The 22,135-nt window shown below is 38.1% G+C and overlaps 2 protein-coding genes across 15 annotated transcripts in view; one reads left to right on the top strand and one right to left on the bottom strand.

The window, feature by feature from the left end:
* The first annotated feature begins 4 nt into the window (after positions 1-4).
* Positions 5-14,269, top strand: TRAPPC6B (trafficking protein particle complex 6B). Of its 13 annotated transcripts, XR_004348755.1 has the most exons (7): positions 5-149; positions 8,572-8,639; positions 9,382-9,499; positions 10,448-10,531; positions 12,256-12,349; positions 13,083-13,312; positions 13,994-14,267. XR_004348755.1 is itself a non-coding variant. In XM_032624833.1 (6 exons), exons 1-6 carry the CDS (start codon positions 39-41, stop codon positions 13,112-13,114), a joined length of 507 nt encoding a protein of 168 aa, XP_032480724.1. In that variant the 5' UTR covers positions 5-38; the 3' UTR covers positions 13,115-14,267. The 13 variants fall into 13 exon arrangements, 6 of the variants coding, with proteins under 6 accessions (XP_032480724.1, XP_032480726.1, XP_032480728.1 ...); XM_032624833.1 differs by having other exon boundaries at positions 13,083-14,267; XM_032624835.1 differs by having other exon boundaries at positions 134-264; positions 13,083-14,267.
* GEMIN2 (gem nuclear organelle associated protein 2) overlaps positions 13,597-22,135 on the bottom strand; it is a 29,782-nt gene continuing 21,243 nt past the window's right edge. Inside the window, exon 10 of one of the 2 annotated variants that reach the window (XM_032624831.1) lies at positions 13,597-20,642. In XM_032624831.1, coding sequence (XP_032480722.1) covers positions 20,603-20,642 — 40 coding nt within the window. In that variant the 3' untranslated portion in view covers positions 13,597-20,602. The remainder of the gene's footprint in view (positions 20,643-22,135) is intronic. The other variant, XM_032624832.1, reaches the window with a different exon arrangement.

Genomic DNA, 22,135 nt, shown 5'->3' with positions numbered 1-22,135 from the left:
AAGGGGGAGAAGCTGCCAGCCTTTGTGACTCTGGGCCAATGAAAAGTCCGCCAGACGGTCGCTTCCCTCCCCGATTAGCTGCGGGTGGCTGCGCTCCGCTTCTAGCGCAGAGTCGGGGCGGATTTGAGAGTCTCTGGGTTCTCCAAGACGTGAGTTTGCCGACCGGCTCTTCTGGCGGGGAGAGTGGAGTTTTCCAGCCCTTTTAACCTGTATATGACGGCCTCTTATCGTTTTACCATCTGTTCCCCTCAGAGTAGGGTGCAGGCGAGTCTTTTTTTCCCTTTTTCCCGGGTAAATGATTTGATTAGGACAGGGTGCGGCCGTTCTGTTGGTGCGCATGCCCAGAGAGGCAGTGGGAGGGGCGCAGGCTTCTCTTGACTAGGTTAAGCTCAAATGAGCAGAGGGAAGCGAAAAGTGAAGGAAGAGGAAAAGTCATTCATCATAATAGCTAACAATTGCTTTGTGTTGTACTCTGTGAAACATTTCACGTGCCTTATCCCCCACAAACCAAAAGCGTGAATAAACTGCCTGTTGTTACTGATAAGGAAATACCGTAACTGTCCCCAGGTCACGCCGGCCCAGAATCATCATACGATCGATCAGACTATGTGCAAGGCTTTACTACAATTAAAAAAGCGACGGTGAGACAGAAGAGACGTGCATTAGCCTCTACACTGGTCTAGAGCTGGTTGGTTTAAAATAGGATCTGGGGGAGCAGCGCTACTGTTAGCTGTGTGTGTGTCGTCCACCTTCTGGTTCTGCTCTACACGCACTGCCAAAGTGAGAACCGGCTTTGTTCCAGAAATGTATTTGTAAATTGTAGATCAGTAAGCATTTTCCCACAGAAACAATATTATCAGTAATCCTTGTGTTCTCATCCTCCATCTGCAGCCAGGCATCCTTGCATCAAGCATTAGCAGGCCAACTGTATTTAATCCGAGTTACCATTTTAATTCATCCAACAATCCTTAAAAGCTCTTACTGTGTTAAGCTAGACTCTGGAAAAAAGCCTAGAATAAGATAACTGTGGTTCCTGCTGCCATGTAGTCTGTAGGCTCCTCAGGGAGCAAAGATCATTCATGTACTTATTCATTCAACAAATATTTATGGAACGCCTACTTTTTGCCAGGCACTATTCTAGGCCCTTGGATAGTCAGTGTACAGTAAAGATATCTGCCCACAAGGAGCTTGGCGGCAGGAAGAGTGAGGAGACAGACGATAAGCGTAAGTAAATTACATAGCATGGTAGAAGTGGGTTAAGTGCTATACAAAAAAGAAAAAGTAAAACTGGATAAGAAGGATGAGTGTTGATAAATAATTATATGACTCTGGGACTTCCCTGGTAGTCCAGCGGTTAAGACTCCGTGCTTCCACTGCAGGGGGCTCTGGTTCGACCCCTGGTCTGGGAACTAAAATCCTGCATGCAGCGTGGTGTGGGGAAAAAAAAAAAAATTACATGATTCTGATTGTGAGCACACTTTGTCTCATTGATCCTTATTACAATCCTGTGTAGTAGGCAGTACATGAAACCTGAGAATGTGGTAATGGTACCACGAAGTGTAACAATGTTTCCATGGGAGATGCTTCTAGAGTTAGCCAAAAACGTAGGATCTATTCTTACTTCCGTAGACTCTATTACTAAGATCCTGGGAAATTTAACATAGTCTAATTTATGGGGGATAATCAGTAGGATGCCATGTTCAACATTTAGTAATGCTCAATAAATATTAGTTTCCCCTTTAGTCTCCAGAATATGCAAAGAACACCATGTTACTGTGGTTTGAGAAATTGACCTTGGTAAGTGGCCAGTGTTTTGCTTAATCCTTGACCTTGATGGTGGTGATGAGGGAGAATGCAGTTGGGACATAAAGGACCTGATTTCACATATGGGAAATTTTAGTGCTGGAAAAAAAGATTAAGATTGCAAAATACTCTTCAAAATTAGTGTTTCTTTTCAAAGGGTTAGGTGAAACTTACATGCTTGATTTTATGAGGTGATGGAAAAAACGGATCCAAACATTAGAAGGGGATATGAAAGGGTATGAAGAGTTGAGAGGTTATTGTTAACAATTTGAGAAGACTCGACATATTACTTCGGGGGAAGCAATGAATTAATTGGGGAAAAAATCTGCTTTGTAAATTACTAAGAAAAGATCTAATTATAGGCTAAGCATCACGTTTAAGACAAAGTTTGCCAAATTTAAGACGTGCATATGATCTAACATATGTATTCGCATGTCTGTAGGGGTTAAGTCCCACATCCACCATAGATTCTTATATGAACCCCGTCCCAAAGTGACGTCGCATTTCTGATGTCTTTAATTTGTATTTTCTGATTCAAATTACCTTGTGCTTTGCTTACTCCATCCTTCTTGTCCCTTGTACCCTACTCCCAGTAAACCTCCTGGTGGCCAAAACGGCTCTAAATCTTTTTGTACACCCAGGCTTAATCCAAAATGGATTGGGATAATCTCTCAATATACCTAAAGTATATAGCCTGAAAAATGACGATTTATTCACTTAAAAAAATTGTATTTATTTAGGCTGCACCAGGTCTTAGTTTCTGCATGCGGGATCTTTAGTTCCGGCATCCAGACTTAGCTGCGGCATGCATGCGGGGATCTAGTTCCCCGACTAGGGATGGTACCCCGGACCCCTCCATTGGGAGCGCGGAGTCTTACCCACTGGACTACTAGGGTAGTCCCAATATTCGCTTTTTTTTTTTTTTTTTACAACTTTTCATATTAAGCAACATATGGCAGAAGTGGAAGCTTTTGATGAAGCTAATAGAAATTCTTGTCAGTTCTCACATAGCTAATTAACACAGAGATGGCAGCGGGAGGTCCCGTCTTATTTTACCACCTCCCCCGCCCGCCGCCTTCCATGTCGTAGGGGGAAGAAACCTTCCTCCTCTCTGGGCGTCAGCGGTTCACCCCGCGGAAGGAACTCTATGACCATAGAGCTGGCGAATGCCGGGGTAGAGGAGACCGGAAGTTGTTTTTTCGCCTCCCCCGCCCAAGGGCCGGATCGGGTCTCCGGGAGCTGGGTTTGGTTCCCGCTGCTGTCAGACCCTTTCGTTTTGCCCAAGGACTTAATGGTCCTGGGGTGGGCGCGCCGCGGCCCTCGGCTCACTCCAGTATCAGCCTTCGGGAAGCTGAGTGAATTCCTTGGTCTCCTAGCAACGAGGGACGGGCTGCGGACTGAACGAGCGGCGGCGGCTCAGCCCAAGCTGCCCAGGCGCTAGCCGGAACCCCGAGCCCGGCCCAAACGGGAGCCTAAACCCGGAGCTTGGGAGAATAAGCAGGAAATGGCGGACGAGGCGTTGTTTTTGCTTCTGCATAACGAGATGGTGTCTGGAGTGTACAAGTCCGCGGAGCAGGGGGAGGTGGTGAGTGCTGCCACACGCCCTTGAGGTCCTTTTGCGGTGACACTCCTTGTTTCCACTCAGTTTTCTTTTACCCCCGTCCCATCACCACTCATCGCTTCCCGAAGTGTAGGCAGATTGGTCCACCTTCAGGTATCCTAAGCCTTAGAACCTGTCAGCTGTCTTAAGTCTTTCATCCTTGTCTCTTTCGTATCTTTTACTATTTGATACCTTTTTGTCCAGTCCCATATCTGTGTGTGGCACGCCACAGATTTTTTGTTTTGTCCCTTCCATGTGTTGTCCCTACCATGATTTGCGTCAGTTAACTGCTGATTTTGGCACCCCTACTTAATTCGGCTGTCACTTCTAGCACTTCCCAGTCGTCCACTGGACAGACCTCTCCCAGCCTGAGAATCCTGTCCCTCCCTCCCCATCCCTAACCCTCAGTAACACTCCAGGCAACTCAAAGAAAGAGGGCTAATGAGATAATTTTTAAAAATATTTAGTGTCCATTATATGTCAGAGCTAGTTTTTAGGAATATAGTAATGAGCCAAACAATGGTCCCATCCTCCTGGAGGTTACTTCTAATGTGTGGTAGTCTTCATTCGCTAATTGATTCATTCAGAAAATATATTAAGCGTGTATGTGTATTGTGGGCCTGACATTGTTAGATGAATAAGATAAAGTCCCTGCCTAACAGTCGTTGAGGAATAAGGGTTCAATGAATAATTAACGTATTGGGTGGTAATTAGATATGGAATCATGGAGTTGTAGGATTTTATAAATGAAATATTACAAATTCATGCTCAAGTCAGAAGCTCTAGTTTCTATAATGCTATTGATAAAGAGGGGTGGAAAGTGAGGGCAGGAAAAGCATCCTAGGCAAAGGTAAAGTCATAGAGGTATGAAAAAGTGCAGTGCATTTAAATATGCTTGAGTATTTCACTGTGACTAGATTGAATAGGTGGAGAGTGAGAAGTTTTGAAAGCTGAAGCTAGAAAGAGGTCTGTATGATTAAAACACATGGACCTTCTCAGTGGAGGATTTTTAAGGAGGAGAATTACATGCTCCATTTGCATTTCAGAAAGATAAACCATTATTTGGGCTGGAGAGGGAAGGTCCTTGTAGTCAGAAGACCCATTATTGGAGGAGTCCAAGCAGGAGATAATGAAGATCTGGATAACGAGAAGAGGAGAGAAAGTTTGAGAGATAGGAGTAAGAATCTCTAGAACTTGATTAGGTATAGGAATGAGAGTTGAAAAATTATCCCCAGGTTTTTAGCTTGAGCCACTGGGTTGGATGGAGAGGGAATAAAGAAGAAAGAGGTGATGATAATGAATTATTTTGAACAGGTTGAATTTATGGCACCTGTAGGACATCGAGGAAGAGGTACTGTCAGTTTGTAAACTATAAGAAGGATATTGGCTGTTTTGGGTACTATAACAAGAATGCCACAGACTGAGTGGCTTATAAACAACAGAAATTTATTTCTCACAGTTATGAAGGCTGAGAAGTCCAAGATCAAGGCACCAGCAGATTCAGTGTCTGGTGGAAGCCTCCTCCTGGTTCATTTATGGATGTGTTTTGGCTGTGTGCTCACATGGTGGAAGGGGCTAGCTAGCTCTCTGGGATCTCTTTTATAATAAGGGCACTAATGCTATCCTTAAGGGCTCCATCCTCATAACAGAATCACCTCCCAAGGGCCCTACCTCCTAATACTATCTGGGAGTTAGGATTTCAGCACGCTAATTTTAGGGAGATATTAGTAGGAAGACATCAGGAAGAGTATTGGAAATGAAGCAAATTCTATTCCTTTTTTTTTTTCCGGCTGCGCCTTGCTGCATGTGAGATTTAAATTCCCTGACCAGGGATTGAACCACTGGACCACCAGGGAACTCCCCCAAATTCTATTCTCATTCAGATCCATCTGTAATAGAGATTTTTTCCAAGTTACAAACTTTTGACTTTATCATCATCCATAAGCAATGGTTAATGTTTTGCATCTGTGCTAAGTGCTGAGTAGCAGACATTTGCTGTTTGTGCAAAGTCAGCTTTTTTTTTTTTCTTTGCGGTACGCGGGCCTCTCCACTGTTGTGGCCTCTCCCATTGCGGAGCACAGGCTCCGGACGCCTAGGCTCAGCGGCCATGGCTCACGGGCCTAGCAGCTCCGTGGCACGTGGGATCTTCCTGGACCGGGGCACGGACCCGTGTCCCCTGCATCAGCAGGCAGACTCTCAACCACTGCGCCACCAGGGAAGCCCCAACACACCTTTTTTTATCACAAAACGTCTGCTCCCCATCCCACCATGTGTGCAATCAATTCTCTTCATTCTACTCTTTCTACTTTCTTTTCCTGTTCCAACTCTTGCCCAGGAAAACCTTTTTTAAAAATCCCTCTCTTTTTTCCCCCAGTGGATTAGCTAAAATAAAACAGCTGTTCTAATCATGACTGATAATTCTGAGACATGTGCTAGTCCTATAAGAGAAAGGAAATCCATAAGTTTTGAATCATTTAAACTAAAAACAACTTTCTTTTCCTATTGCAATTTGTATATGGTGGGGAAAAAATTTTAAGTCCATATAAGAAAAAGGGATTTTTAAAAAGTTATATGGTAGTCCACAGGGCAAGACAGGAATAAAGACACACCTACTAGAGAATGGACTTGAGTTTACCAGGAGGGGGAAAGGTAAGCTGGGACAAAGTGGGAGAGTGGCATGGACATACATACACTACCAAATGTAAAACAGATAGCTAGTGGGAAGCAGCCACATAGCACAGGGAGATCAGCTCGGTGCTTTGTGACCACCTAGAGGGGTGGGATAGGGAAGGTGGGAGGGAGGGAGACGCAAGAGGGAAGAGATATGGGGATACAAGCATAACTGATTGACTTTGTTATAAAGCAGAAACTAACACACCATTGTAAAGGAATTATACTCCAATAAAGATGTTAAAAAAAACAAAACAAATAAGTTATGTGGTAGTCTTGATGAGTAGAATCCATATTGGAGTCTAGGTGTATGAGGGTTTGTTAGTGTCTCTACTTCGAGTGTGCTTCAAATTTTTCATAGTAAAAAAATGTAAAAAAGACATAATCCTATCATCCAGAAATGGTTTTTATATATCTTTTTAGACATAAAGTCATAAGTGTAAGTGAAATAAAGGAAAAATCCCAATGTTCTCACCTTCCCAATCAATGATTTTCAAACTGTGCTTGAAGAGGAATTAAGTCTAAAAACTGAATAATTGGACATTTACCAATTTATGGAGAATAGTGGTTTTTTTTAAGGTTAATGGATAAAATATTCTTAAGTTTTTCTTAAAAATTTGATACTTTACTAGTGAGCACTCACAGATGCCAAAGTGAATGAACAAGTGCAGCATCAGAAGGTTTTTCCTGGGGCTTAATTCAAAAGCTCATGTGATCAATAGCTAAGATTTGAGAATGTCTGCATATAAGCAGATTTCCTGCTTATCAGTATGTTCCTGGGTTCCTGTTCCACAAAGAGCATCATGACTTACAGTTACTCATTCTACCTAAGCAAGTTTGGGAATGGGTGTGGAAATTAACAGAATGGTGCTGAGTGGTCCAGTAGAGAAACAACATGATTTGGGTTTTACAAAGTCTATACCAGAAATACAGAAGATAATCAAAGGAAGAAAAAAAACTAGAGATGAGATCACTTGGAAGGCTCTAACTGAAGACCAGGAGAGAAATGAATGCTAAGAGCTACTTAAGCAGTCAGGAGAGAGAAGATGGATTTTGAAAAGCATGTAGATAATAGGCTCCGCAGGACTGCAGTGTGTGTGAATGGCTGGGAGCAAGGAGGTAAAGAAAATGGAAGTTTTCTGGTTGTGGTAACTAGATAGATGGTGGTGCCATTGATGAAGTTAAAGAATTTTGGAGGCAGAGCAAGCTGAGAATGTTAATATCATTTGAATACACCTAATTTGAGGGGCCTGTGGGACCTCTGGATGGCTGTGTCCACTAAAGTCTGTACTAGAAATACAGGTTAATAGTCAGCCCCATTAGTAGCATACATGGTTCCTTAGAATAGAGTTCAGCAAATAATGAGGCCTATGGTGGTAGCGGGAGGCAAAGGCTTCAGAATACATAAAAATTCTTGCCCTTTTGGAGCTGTATTCTAGGAGAGGGTGGGGATGAAGGGACATGAGCAATACAAAATTAGTAAAATGTACATTAGGTTAAATGGTGAAAGAAGTTCCTTGGAGACAAGCAGGGAAATGAGATAGAGCATCAGAATCACTTTAGGAGGGGTTCTTAAAACACAGCTCGCTGACGCACACCTACAGTTTCTGATTCACTAAATTGGGGGTGGGATTACAGAATTTGCAGTTTTGACAAGTTCCCATGTGATGCTGATGTTGCTAGTCTTGGGACAGAATTTGAGAATTACAAAGATAGAAAGTTTCTGAAGTGGAATGATACTGTATTTTAAAAGGTTGAAATGAGCCTCATTGAGATGGTGACATGTGAGTGAAGACTTAAAGTGAGTGAGTTGGTCATGTGAATATCTGGAGGAAGAGCTGCCTATGCAAGAGCGCTGAGATTGGAGCCTGCCTGGCATGACTGAGAACAGCAAGGAGATCAGTGGAGCTGGATGGAGTGAGTGAAGAAGAGTAGAAGGTTGAGGCCAGAGAGGCACAGGAGTCTGGATTGTATAGGGCTTTGTAGTTCATCCAGAGAATTTTGAGTCTTCGACTTAGGGGTGGTATTTAAAGCCTTAAGAGTGGATGAGATTGTCAAAGGAAGAGTGAAGCAACTGCATGATTCCAGGCATAGGAAGGTGGGGTCATCAACTAAGACATGCTGAGAAATGGAAAGCTTGGATGACTCTAACAGACATTTTGAAGCAAGGGACGATAGAACTTAGTGAAGGCACAAAGGGAATGACTGACAGAAAAGTCCAAAGCGATACCATGACCTCAGTTTTATAACTGAGGAGAGAAGAGGAGTTGAAAATGGAAAAAGCCAGGGAAGGTGAGAAGAGTAATTGGGAAGGGGCTTTGGCATTTCTGAAAAGTAATAACAGTTCCCTGTTTATCCTATTGCCTTATGAAAATGATTAGTACTAAGAAAATTCAAGTATGACTTGTAATTCACTTTTTCTTACAATGTTTCAGTGAAAAAAGTATAAATATTTACATTCTAGCATTCTAAATTTATTCAAAACTGTTTTTAAATAGGAAAATGGACGCTGTATAACTAAGCTGGAAAACATGGGGTTTCGAGTGGGACAAGGATTGATAGAAAGGTGAGCAGTATGGATTTGAAAATTTTCTTCCAGGTAGGTTATGAACAAAGATGATCCATTTCAAAAGACTGAATAAAACTTGAGACAATTTAATTTTAATTCCCAAACTTTATTTATTCTCTGTTCTTTAATTCACAGATTGAAATTTCTTTTTAGGTCTGATGCTATTTTAACTCAGTTATCCAACTTTCATGTTTTAATATTTGAAGAAAATATGTATCTTCTATGTTTTAGACGTTTTTCCTGAAAACTTTGGTATGCTGAAACAACCATCTAAAATCTTACTGCATTTCCTACTTAAGATCTAATATGTTCTTTAACCTAAATGGAATTTTGTTTAAATGCATACCTTAGAGTCTCTGTCTATGCATGTAATAATCTTTCAATTTATAGATCAATTTTTTTAGTATTCCTTTCTCACTATCTGAAATAGTTGAACTCTGATTATATTTTATATAACAGTACCATGATTATGCTCAGCTTTTTTTTCTTAATGTGCTAATTGTACCTAAAATTGCTGCGTACTGTTAGACTAATACACCTTTAGACTAATTTTAGCCCCCAAATTATATAACAGAATGTGAATCCATTGAGATGGGATCTACTTTGCTTGGTGCTTATCACTTTATGACTGTCAGTAAATGTTCAGTGCTGTTGTGGCATTTGAAAATTAGTTAATAATCTGCCCCTCCTGCTTTCTTTGGAGGAAAAGTACTGTATTACTTCTAGTTGATCTTTTTAGGTTTACAAAAGATACTGCAAGGTTCAAGGATGAGTTAGATATCATGAAGTTCATCTGTAAAGATTTTTGGACTACAGTATTCAAGAAACAAATCGACAATCTAAGGACAAATCATCAGGTATTTAGATAAATTAAGGCCTATTTTTTAAGTCCTTTAACTTAATATAAATGTATTTTAGTGATTTACTTATTATGTAAAACTTAATTTCTCGTCAACTTTGGAATGCTTCTCTTACATGTTATTAATACATCATTACTTTTTTTCTCTAATAGGGTATAGTGAATAAAGACCAAGAGACAATTATCAGTAGTTATAGCTGTCCCTTTCCCTCAATTAAATTTTAAGTTTTAAAAAGTATCAGGTATCAGAATGATAAAGGTTTTATTATTTCATTATTATTACTTATAATATGCAGAACCAGAAATATATCACATTTTTCTGAAGGCTAATTTAGAGAGCATATTTAACTCTTAACTAACTCTTGCCTGTTTAGTTGCTGTCGTATTTCTTATTCTTAAAATATTTTGTTAAAATAAAAATAGGTTGCATGGAAAATCATGCATAAAATAGATTTTATAAAACTCAAGGAAATACTTGGAGTATATTTGGCATTTTAATAAGGTATAAAAATGAAAATAATGTATCTTGTAGCTACCAATAGAATTCATTTTTTCAGATAACAGTATCAACCTTAGCTTATAAATACCTGAAATGCTAATAGGAAGAAGTGACTATGATTTTTGGCTTTCTAGGTATGAGTTAATAACATATAGCTGCTAATTTCACCCAGACATGTATTTCTGATTCTTTCGCACTAGACTGTGTTCTTTAAGGACAGGAACTGTCTTAGGTATCTTTGTATCTTCAGTATCTTAAAGCATTCAGTAAATATTAGTGTTATAAAATGCTGAACTCTTCAGCTTGAACATTACAAAACTTCTTCATATAAAGAAATTTTGACCAACAGAAAGGTGAGTTTTAATAACTTTAAATATTTCTTAAATTGTTTTGAAGGGAAGAGTACAGATTACATTGACTTTGGATGTTTTTCTATTTTTGGAACAGGGCATCTACGTACTTCAGGACAACAAATTTCGCCTGCTTACTCAAATGTCTGCAGGAAAACAGTATTTAGAACATGCATCAAAGGTATTTAATGGAATAGAAGATCGGGGTTTTTTTATTATGAAAAAAGTAGAACCATAGGGAAAAGTACAATGCCAATCACAACAGACTTTTGAATTCAAAATATGTTTTTAAATTGTTCCTTTTGTTTAAACACTTTTCAGTGAAACAGCAGGTGTTCATTATATTGAAACAACTAACATTAACCTGTAGCTAAGTAGGCTTATGATGACCCATTAAAGAAACACTGTAGTTTAAATGCCATTAAAAATGTAGATTAATGGTAGATTCTCGAATACAGTATGGATACATCAGAAAAGATACTCAAGCTTAAAAAAACTGGTATTAGCTATGCAGAATTATTCACCTCAGAGTTCATATTTACAATCTCCATCAGTAAATTTAAAAAATGTTTTAAATATAGTTAACATTTGTTTCTAAGAATACATGTTTTGTGTTAAGTATATCTGTGTTTCTGGGTTTCATGTATTTTTTTTCAGTCTCAGGTAGGAATCAATAAATAGACCAGATGTATTAAAGAAAAGCTGACAAGTTTTAATATAAGGGTTCCTTTGAAGTGGTTAAAATATCTTGGGCAAGCATAGCTCCAGTGGCGCAATCGGTTACTGTGTGGTACTTATAAAATACCTTGGGCAGTATGTATAAGCTGCTGTTTATCTGTAAAATCTGTCCATATCTAAATTATCTAACACAAAGGCAGTTTGGTGTAGTGGAAGGAGTATGCACTTGGGACCAAATAAATCTAGATTTTAAGCTAACTCCACAACTTACAGGTTTGTGACATTGGGTAAGTTACATAACCCCTCTGGACCTTCCTTAGTATCCTTATTAATAAAATTGATTATAATAATACCTATATTATAAAGAATCTCTAGGTTCTCTCCCAGCTTACAATTTCATGACTCCATATCTGATTATCAGTACCCATTTATTTATATTAATTATAAAATAATATTCTATATTATTCATAGATACATAGTAGTGTTGTTGAATATCATGCAAAATGTAGATAATAAAAAATTTCTTGGATTATTTGATTTTTGGTTCTCATTTTTGTCCTGGCTGTCTCTGCTGTGGCATAGTCCCATTTCCCTTCCTTGTTTCCATATGACAGGGTTTCTCAACATTGGCGCTTTGATAGTTTAAACTAGGTAAGTCTTTGTTTTGGCAGGCTATAAGTCTTGAACAAGTCAGGATTCTTGGTTGTAGAAAGCAGAAACCAATTTTGATTGAATGGAATAATAATTAGTTAGCTTACAGAACTGATGGGAAGGCTCAGAAAACAGGCAAGAACCATGGGAGCAGGAGTTCCCTCGTGGTCTAGTGGTTAGGATTTGGGGCTTTCACTGCTATGGCCCAGGTTCAATCCCTGGTCGAGAACTGTGATCCCTTAAGCAGAGCATCATGGTATAGCCAAAATTAAAAAGAACCATGGGAGGTTAAAGCAGCCAGAAAGCCCAAATCACTCCACAAGGAGGGTCTATTTAGAACCCTTCAGGCAGCACTGAAGGTAGACACAAATCACCTCTGCTGCCTCTGGAACTAATTCTAACGGGTTTCCAGCTTGGCTTTGTCACAATCATGATTTTCAATGATTTGAAAAATTCTTCCACAACCCTTCCTTAAACAGCAATGACTTATTAATATCAAGGTTTAACTATCATTTATCAATAGCTTTACTATCTTAGTAAATCCTTAATATATTTTACAATTTTTTTTCTTTTTAGTACTTAGCATTTACATGTGGCTTAATCAGAGGTGGCTTATCAAACTTGGGGATAAAAAGTATTGTGACAGCTGAAGTATCTTCAATGCCTGCCTGTAAGTTGAATTCACATTTTTTACAAATGTTTTTAGCAATTATTTTTCAGGTCTGGTGTTTTTTTGTTTGTTTCTTGTTTTTGTTACTTAGAGAACATCTAAAATGCTAAAACCATTTCATTTTACTTTTATCAAATTTTAACATTTAATGTAGTAACATACTTATATTCATAGTCAATGATTTTTTAATTCATAATAGTGATTTAAGAAAATGTGCTAAGGAAATCCAAATTTATAAGACAACTTAAGGAATGATTCTTAACTCTTAAAGGACAATTTTCTGCAGTATTCTTTTAAGATAGCAACTTTCTTTATAGTGTTGAAAAATTTTTTAAACAGTTTTCTAGAAAATATCTATTATATAAAGCTAAATAAAGCCAACTAGTCTTTTATTGCTAAACTCCTTTCCAAATATCTTTCCACCAGAGCTACCAACCAAGCATAAAATTGGCTTTGAGCATCACTGTATTTCCTTTCTATTCACAATAATTAGCAATGAAATACCTAAAATGTAGGAATCACAGAGAAACAAAAGCAGTCATTCACAAACCAGATAATCATCTGATAAAAACGAAATTGACTTTATCAAATATCGTGAAGAGTGTGAAAAGTTGTTTGATATAGCAAGTTTCTTGATTGAAACTACTTACTAAATGAAGCAGGAAACTGATGTTCAGGCCTGTTTTCCTTGTACCTAAAATCAAAGAATGATTTTTCATGTTTTCTTTTTTAGGTAAATTTCAAGTGATGATACAGAAGCTATAGAAACTACTGAAATGCAAGGCTTCAGTAGTGTAAAGAGATAAATTATTCCTGTATAAAGTATTTCAAGCAGCAATGATTTAATTACATTGTTGGACATTTGTATTGATATAAGCTATTTGCTAACTTATATAATGAAAGATGCACTCTTAAGCAGGAGTAAGGGTGTATTTCATCAATTTAACACAGACCTTAAAACAGGTAAAGAGACATTCTACTGTAACATACACTTTACTGAAACTATTCAGAATGAAAACCTAATTTCAAATAAGTAAACAACAATGCAGGACCCTTATTTAAACATTCTTATTTGCTTAGAGTGATATGTATTTAACCAGAGATGAAGAAATAAAACTCAGGGTTTGGTAAATTAGCATAAAGAAAGTATGTACCAATCAGAATCTTTTCAGTAAGAATGAACAAATTTTGGTTTTGTTTTATGAATTTGTTTTAGTTATTTAAAAAAAGCAAAGAATACATTAAAATTTAAACTTTATTATTATTTTATTGCTTATAATTTATTTCTATTAAGAATCTTTATGCTTGTATAAGGATTTCATTATATACATTGTGTGTGTGTTGTGTATGATATATATATCATATTTAACTGCCTAAATTGCTTAAAAACTTTATTTCACTTTAATAGAATTCAGTTCTTGAGAGCTCCATTAATGTAATGAAGTGAAATATAGATCTAGATAAAGTGAGATATAGATGTGAATTCAGTGACTCCAGGGCCAAAGAATATTAGGTATTTGAGGAAGGCATTTTTATACTTCCTGTTATCAGTCTTGACTTTCAGTTTCTCTCTCCATGTGTGGAAGTGCTGGTGAAGATTCTAACATCTTTATCTTTTTTCCCCCTTATTTAATCTTCCCCAAGGGCATAGGGGTGGATTATTGGATTAGTCACACCAACATTCATGGGACCATATCTTCTCAGTGGTTTGGGGTCAGTGCTCATCTAGTGTATCTCTCACCTCCTCTCCCATCTGATGACCATGAAAGGGACAAGCATGGAGATGAAAGATATCATACTGAGGATAGCAGGGTACACAGAAAGTACCTGAATTGTGCTTCTGAATTAACCAATCCTGGATTTGCTTCACCTCTGGACTTTTTGTTATGTGAGATAATAAATTACTTACATTGTTCAATCTACGTTTTGGTTGTGTATTTTGTTACTTGTAGCCAAAAAGAAGTCTCTCTTAGTAGAGACGAGGGGAAAGTTAGGTTATACAAAACACAGTATGGGAATACTGAATTTCCTTTTTTCTGTAGGGGAAGGGGAAGACATTTAAAGGTTTTTACATTTAAAACAGTAAAACCATAAAGTGCTAAAGAAAATATGAGGTTAGTTTTATGACCCTGTAGTAGAGAAGGCCTTTTCAAGACATGCAGAAAATCATAAAGGAAAATAGTAGAAAAAATAACATATCTTCAACAAATGGTACTGGGAAAACTGAATATCCACATGCAAAAGAATAGAACTGGACCCTTACACCATACACAAAAATCAACTTAAAAGTGCATTTAAGACTTAAGACATGCAGAAAATCATAAAGAAAAATAGTAGAAAAAAAATAACATATCTTCAACAAATGGTACTGGGAAAACTGAATATACACATGCAAAAGAATGGAACTGGACCCTTACACCATACACAAAAATCAACTAAAAGTGCGTTTAAGACTTAAGACCAGAAACTTTAAAACTCCAAGAAGAAAATAGGAGAAAAGCCTTTATAATATTGGTCTTAGCAATGATTTCTTGGATTTGACACCAAAAGCACAGGCAACAAAAGCAAAAATAGACAAGTAGGACTATGTCAAACTAAAAAGCTGCATAGCAAAGGAAACAACAGAGTGTAAAGGTAGCCTATGGAATGGGGAAAATAGTTGCAAACCGTGTATCTGCTAAGGGGTTAATACCTAAAGTACACAAGGAACTAAAACTCTAGCAAAACCCCCAAATAACCTAATTAAAAAATGAACAAAGCACTGAAATAGACATTTCTCTGAAGAATACATACAGATGGCCAACAGGTATACGAAAAGATGCTCAGTATCATCACTAATGAGGGAAATGCAAATCAAAACCACCATTAGTTACCACACCACACCCATTAGGATAGCCATTAAAAAACAAACAAAAAACCCCCCCAAAACCCAGAAAATAAGTGTTGACAAGGATGTGAAGAAACTGGAACCCTTGTGCATTCTTAGTGGGAATGTAAAATGATATAGCCACTAGGGAAAAGAGTATAAAGATTCCACAAAAAATTAAAACTAGAACTACCGTATGATCCAGCAATCCCACTTGAGAGTATACAAAAGAATTGAAATCAGGATCTTGAAGGGTTATTTGCACTCCCATGTCCACTGCAGCATTATTAACAATAGCCAAGAAGTGTAAGCAACCTAACTGTCTGTTGTATAAGGATTTGCACTATTTGGTTGTGCTCACTGATGACACTTGATTTGTACTGGCGTGCAAGGAAATACTGTGCAGCCAGTAAAAAGGATGAAATAGATCTACATGTATTTGCTTACATGGAATGATGTTAATTGGTATTAAGAGAAAACAGTTTGTTACAGGACACTGCACATGCAATATATAAAATATACATTATGGGGACTTCCCTAGTGGTCCAGTGGTTAAGACTCCGTGCTCCCAATGCAGGGGGCACGGGTTCGATCCCGGATCAGGGCACTAAGGTCCCACATGCTGCAGTGAGGCCAAAATATATAATATTTATATACATTATGAATATAAATACGATTGTGAGCATATCAAAAAAACTTGCAAGTTACAAGTAAATTGTGCATTAGATTATTTTAAATTAATCCCATAATAAAGATATTTTTATTTGGGTATCTTTTTGTACAACTTTATATCTTAATTATAGTCATCAACAGCCCTAAGTGAATAGTAAACTTGTGTTGAAGAGCAGATGTATGTTTCAAAAGTAAAAACTACACTGTACGAATGACAAACTATGAGGACAGCATTTATAAACTAGTCAGTGGCCTATGCTAACCATAATGACATAGTTCAGTCCCCTGTGTCTACCAGTCAAACCTCATTAAGGGAATTTAAGCCTGGAGATGTCATCAGAACCTGCCTTGGTCCATTTGGGCTGCTATAACAGAATACCACAGATTGGTCAGTTTATGAAACACAGAAATGTATTTCTCACAGTTCTGGAGGCTGGGAAGTCCAAGATCAAGGTGCCTGTAGATTTGTTGTCTGGTGAGGGCCTGCTTCTTGGTTCACAGACAGATTGTCTTTTGACTGTGTCCTCACTTCGCAGAACGGAACTAGCTAACTCTCTGAGGTCTCTTTACAAAGGCAGGAGGGCTCTGCCCTCATGACTGAATAATCACTTCCCAAAGGCTCTGCCTCCTAATACTATCACCTTGAGGGTTAGGATATGAATATATGCATTTTGGGGGGACACAAATATTTAGTCCACAGCAGAACCCAACATACAGTGACTAAAGGGAAACAAAATCCTAGAGCCAAGGTTACATGGTGAATTGTTTTCCGAGTCCTACTAGAATATAGCTGTAGGATGGGAGTTCAACTCAGGCCTGGGTAAGCACCAAACTGATTACGGAAACTGGGATTGGCACAAATTTTGGGGTCAGCAAAGTTAAGAAAGAAACTGGATAGAACCTACTAAAGTTTTTCAAAGTGCTCTTTGAAAAATGAGTACTGTGATCAGATATATTTTATTCATCCTCTTTTGTCAACTTTATTTGATGCACATGAATGGCATGTTACAAGATCTGAAAAATCAATAATCAGCTTAATTTTGTTTAGTATTTGATTAAAGTACCATTTTTTTCAAGAAACACTAAATAAATTCACATAAATAAATATTGTAAGGCATATTATTTAGGAAACATTTTAAAAAATCTGGTGGGAATTTGGTAATATGTATAAGAAAATATCATCTTAAAATGGACACAGGTCAACTTGATCTTTCTCAATAATTTCTAACACGTTTTTATATCTTTGTCCCCAGGTGGCGAAACTGATAACCTGAACCACTTTTCATCTAATTTGGCCTCTAACTGGCTTATTCTGCTAAGAGACACAGATGAAATAATCTTATTTTAAAAAGGAGAAATTAATACAACTTTAATAAAAGTATTACTGCAAGTTAATAAATGCATAATGTCCTCCTGCCAAAAAGAAGTAATGAATCTTTTACATGAAAACAAATACAGGTGCAATCTAATTTACTTGGTCCACGTTCGCACAGACCTGATTAAACTACCATTTGGTAGCTATTATTTTCAAAATAACTACCTCTAAATTCTGTATTTAAAATGTGTAATTTCTCAATGAACTTAAAGTTTTCTACCTGTGATAAGAGTTGGAAAGATTTTCCTCTTCAATTTCTCATTAAAATCAGAAGATACTTTTAATTGTGAAAGGCTCGATCAACCCTAAAGCTACTGATAGCTACTGATATATTGGTAGTCTGCATATTTACGATTACATTAGTGGTTTCTAATATCTTTTATTTGTTTCTACATTCCTGAAAAATATCCTTATGCCAAGTTGAGCTACTAGAAAAATAAGTTCTCAGTTAAATATTAGAGATCCTACAGCTAGCTGGAAAATAAAGATGTAACTGCATTCAAATAATTTCTTATACCACTGGTCTTCTGTACATGCAAAATTGCCTTCTTTTTTATATTTCTCGTCCTCAGGAATGTTAATTCTTCTGTGTGAGTAGTGAACATGCTCAGCCACTAGCTATGGAAGAGTTATACATAAGTTAAGACAAATTGACACTTAACCTTTATTAAATCAGTCCCTAGCCCCACCCCCTAAAGATCAAATCAGCAAAGAATATGAGGCTATAACAAGGCTACTTGTGGTATTGGTTGGAGATCTAAACTCTTTATGGTAGACACTGCTGGCTGCCTACCCAACAGCCCCTCTGCCCTGTTTTCTAACAGAACCATCTTTGGTAGGAGTGCTCACCTAAAAAATTACATTTTCCAGCTTTCTTTATAAGTAGAAAATGTCATAACTCTGGTAAATGAAATATAAGTTGAGGGTTTCTTGTAATACTTTTCTCCCCTGTTAGGACAACAAGAAGTGGTGGTACCTTTTTATCCTCCCTGGAACGTAGATTCGAAGTAAGAGATAAAGCAACCAGATCATGACTAAAAAGATGAAAGCTATACAGTAACATTGATGAAGGAGAAATCTGGATGCAGCCTAGGATATTTAAGGTATTGGACAGCTGCTGCACCAGCCCTGAATTTCTCAAACCAGAATCAGTTTATGAGAAACAAAAATAAATCCCTAATTTTTAAAACCTCACTTAAGTTTCAAATGCAATATTAACTGATAGACTCATCACTTGCAACCCAACTCCTGGGAACTTACGGTCAAAGTAAGGAAAGAGTTATGTACGTACAGGTACTCACGGTAGTGTTTTCTATATTGAATTAACACTGAAATCATCTTTTTGAAGACATTGTAGTAGAAAAGATTCAAATATAAAATTACATCTGTTCCTTTCATAAATAGCAGAAAAACTATTGGTTGCCTGATCAACAGTTATTCCCAACCCCCTTTTCCTTTTCCATCTCCCACTAGAAAGACTGGAAAAGCTTACAATTTCATTTCCCCACTTTTCTTGGGGCTAGAGGTAATAATTTTATATACTCATGGCCAACAGGTGAACACAAATCCACTGTGGATATCTGGAGAAGGTTTTGCTTTTATGAGAAAAGGAACAGACGTGGAAGGCTCTGCCTCCTTCCCCCCTTTTCCTGTCTTGAATACAGACACATTGCTGCTCTGCACTGCAGTGGCCATCTTACCATGAGGGAAAAGCTAAAAGACTTTCAGAGACCTTGGTATCGTGGAGTCACTGAACCAACGCCAGCTCCTCTAGACTTCTTGTTATGAGAGAAAAATAAATCCCTATTTGAAAAATCATTGCTACTTGGATCTTCTGTTGCTTAAAGTAGGAAACATTCCTACCTGATATAGAAATAGGTAAACTGGGACTTCCCTGGTGGCGCAGTGGTTAGGAATCCATTTGTCAATGTAGGAGACACGGGCTTGATCCCTGAACCGGAAAGATCCCACATGCTGCGGAGCAACTAAGCCCATGTGCCACAACTACTGAGCCTGTGCTCTAGAGCCTGCGGTCCACAACTACTGAAGCATGCTCACCCTACAGCCCATGCGCTGCAACTACTGAGCCCACATGCTGCAACTACTAAAGCCTGCGCGCTCTAGGGCCCATGTGCCTCAACTACTGAGCCTGTGTACTGCAACTACTGAAGCTGTGCATCTAGAGCCCATGCTCCGCAACAAGAGAAGCCATTGCAACGAGAAGCCTGGACACCACAGGGAAGAGTAGCTCCCGCTCGCCACAACTAGAGAAAGCCTGCACGCAACAATGAAAACCCAACGCAGCCAAAAAAAAAAAAGAAAGGAATAGATAAATTGTAAGTGATATGAATAAAAGACGTGACAGGAAAATTAAAACAGTCAACCTTTTAGGGTACTACTGAAAATTACTTGTAAAGAAAAAGTTTTGTTTATACAAGAAAACATTTAGGGGCTTCCCTGGCGGTGCAGTGGTTAAGAATCCGCCTGCCTATGCAGGGGACAGGGGTTCAAGCCCTGGTCCGGGAAGATCCCACATACAGTGGAGCAACTAAGCCCATGCGCCACAACTACTTAGCCCACACTCTAGAGCCCGCGAGCCACAACTACTGAAGCCTGCATGCCTAGAGCCTGTGCTCCACAACAAAAGAAGCCACTGCAATGAGAAGCCTGCGCACCACAATGAAGAGTAGCCCCCACTCGCCGCAACTAGAGAAAGCCCACGTGCAGCAATGAAGACCCAACGCAGCCAAAAATAAACAAAAAATTTATAAAAAAAAAAAAAAGAAAGCATTTAAAAATAAAAGTATAGAGCTTAAAGGGAAAATGTTAGACTAATTTTGTTGCTGACTATGAATACACGTGCCATATAATCTAGATTATCTTAATTCTAATACTAAGGACATTTATCCATTGTCTTTTGTTTTGTTAAATAGTCAAACGAAATTTAGTAACCAAAACACATTTTCAATAAAATTTTATATGTGTATATGTGAATAAACAATGAAACAGCACCAACGACCTCTGTACAATTTTGTCATACAGTTTCTGTGCAGGATGCTTCACCAATAAATCATTCAATTTGTTTTAAAAGCATGTGATTACAGAAAACTATTTAAACTGTTCAGCAAAAACTGGGTAACATCTTTCAAAGATACCTCAGATACTCATACCAACACAATCTATCTTCTGAATATCAACTTGAGTTGCACAGGTTAAGATGAAGACACTTCACATAGTGCTGAAGATGTGATGCAATCAGTACTTGAACTGGCATTGCACTTCCTCAGACTCGGGCTGTCTTCATTACAAATATCTTCTATCCCTGAGAGATCAGCTATTATCAGGATGGCTCATCAGCTAAGTCACGTTGGTCAAAGTACCTGGTGAAAAACAGAATTTACACAGCAAAGGAAACGATAAGCAAAACAAAAAACCTATGGAGTGGGAGAAAATATTTGCAAATGATATGACCAACAAGGGTTTAATTTCCAAAACATACAAACAGTTCATACAAGTCAATAACAAAAAAACAAACAACCCAATCAAAACATGAGCAGAAAACCTATATAGACATTTCTCCAAAGAATACATACTGATGGCCAAAAGACACATGAAAAGATGCTCAACATTGTTAATTATTAGAGAAATGCAAATCACAACTACAATGTGGTATCACCTCACACCGATCAGAATAACCATCATCAAAAAGTCTACAAATAACAAATGCTGGAGAGGGTGTGGAGAAAAGGGAACCCTCCTTCAGCGTTGGTGGGAATGTAAATTGGTGCAGCCACTACGGAAAACAGTATGGAGGTTTCTTTAAAAACTAAAAATAGAATTACCATATGATCTAGCAATCCTGCTCCTGGGCACATATCCAGAGAAGACTCTAATTTGAAAAGATACACATACCCCAGTGTTCATAGCAGCACTATTTACAATAACCAAGACATGGAAGCTAGCTAAATGTCCATCAACAGATGAATGGATAAAGAAGATGTCGTGTACACACACACACACACACACACACACACACACACACATAAATGGAATATTAGCCATAAAAAAGAATGAAATATTGCCATTCACAGCAACATGGATGTACCTAGAGATCATCATACTAGGTGAAGTCAGACAGAGAAAGACAAATACCATATGATATCACTTATATGTGGAATCTAAAAAATGATACAGGGCTTCCCTGGTGGCACAGTGGTTAAGAATCCACCTGTCAATGCAGGGGACACGGGTTTGAGCCCTGGTCCGGGAAGATCCCACATGACGCAGAGCAACTAAGCCCATGCGCCACAGCTACAGAGCCTGTGTGCTAGAGCCCATGAGCCACAACTACTGAAGCCCGCACACCTAGAGCCCATGCTCTGCAACAAGAGAAGCCACTGCAATGAGAAGCCTGCGCACCGCAACGAAGAGTAGTCCCCGCTCGCCGCAGCTAGAGGAAAGCCCGTGCACAGCAATGAAGACCCAACGCAGCCAAAAATAATAAATAAATTAATTATAAAAAAATGATACAAATGAACTTATTTACAAAACAGAAACAGACTCACAAATACAGAAAACAAACATAGCTACCAAAGAGGAAAGGCGGGGGAGAATAAACTAGGAGTTTGGGATTAGCAGATACCAACTACTATATACAACATAGATAAACAAGGTCCTACTGTATAGCACTGTGAACTATATTCAATATCCTGTAATAAACTATAGGGGAAAAAAATCTGAAAAAGAATATATATATGGATAACTGAATCATGCTGTTGTACACCAGAAACTAACACAACATTGTAAATCAACTATACTCCAATTAAAAAAAAATTAATGTATACTTAACAATATTAACTGTAGCACTACTTGT

This window comes from Phocoena sinus, chromosome 2 (assembly GCF_008692025.1).
Source record: "Phocoena sinus isolate mPhoSin1 chromosome 2, mPhoSin1.pri, whole genome shotgun sequence".
Classification (NCBI taxonomy): Eukaryota; Metazoa; Chordata; class Mammalia; order Artiodactyla; family Phocoenidae; genus Phocoena; species Phocoena sinus.
The sequence above is the reverse complement of the archived record's forward strand: the minus strand, read 5'-3'. Positions and strand labels throughout refer to the sequence as shown.

What these genes read in the sequence shown, in the direction of transcription:
- TRAPPC6B (XM_032624833.1), top strand. Translation starts at nt 39, where the DNA reads ATGAAAAGTCCGCCAGACGGTCGCTTCCCTCCCCGATTAGCTGCGGGT. An exon ending in GGACAAGGATTGATAGAAAG is followed by an intron (nt 8,640 to 9,381) that starts GTGAGCAGTATG and finishes TGATCTTTTTAG; the next exon opens with GTTTACAAAAGATACTGCAA. An exon ending in ATCTAAGGACAAATCATCAG is followed by an intron (nt 9,500 to 10,447) that starts GTATTTAGATAA and finishes TTTTTGGAACAG; the next exon opens with GGCATCTACGTACTTCAGGA.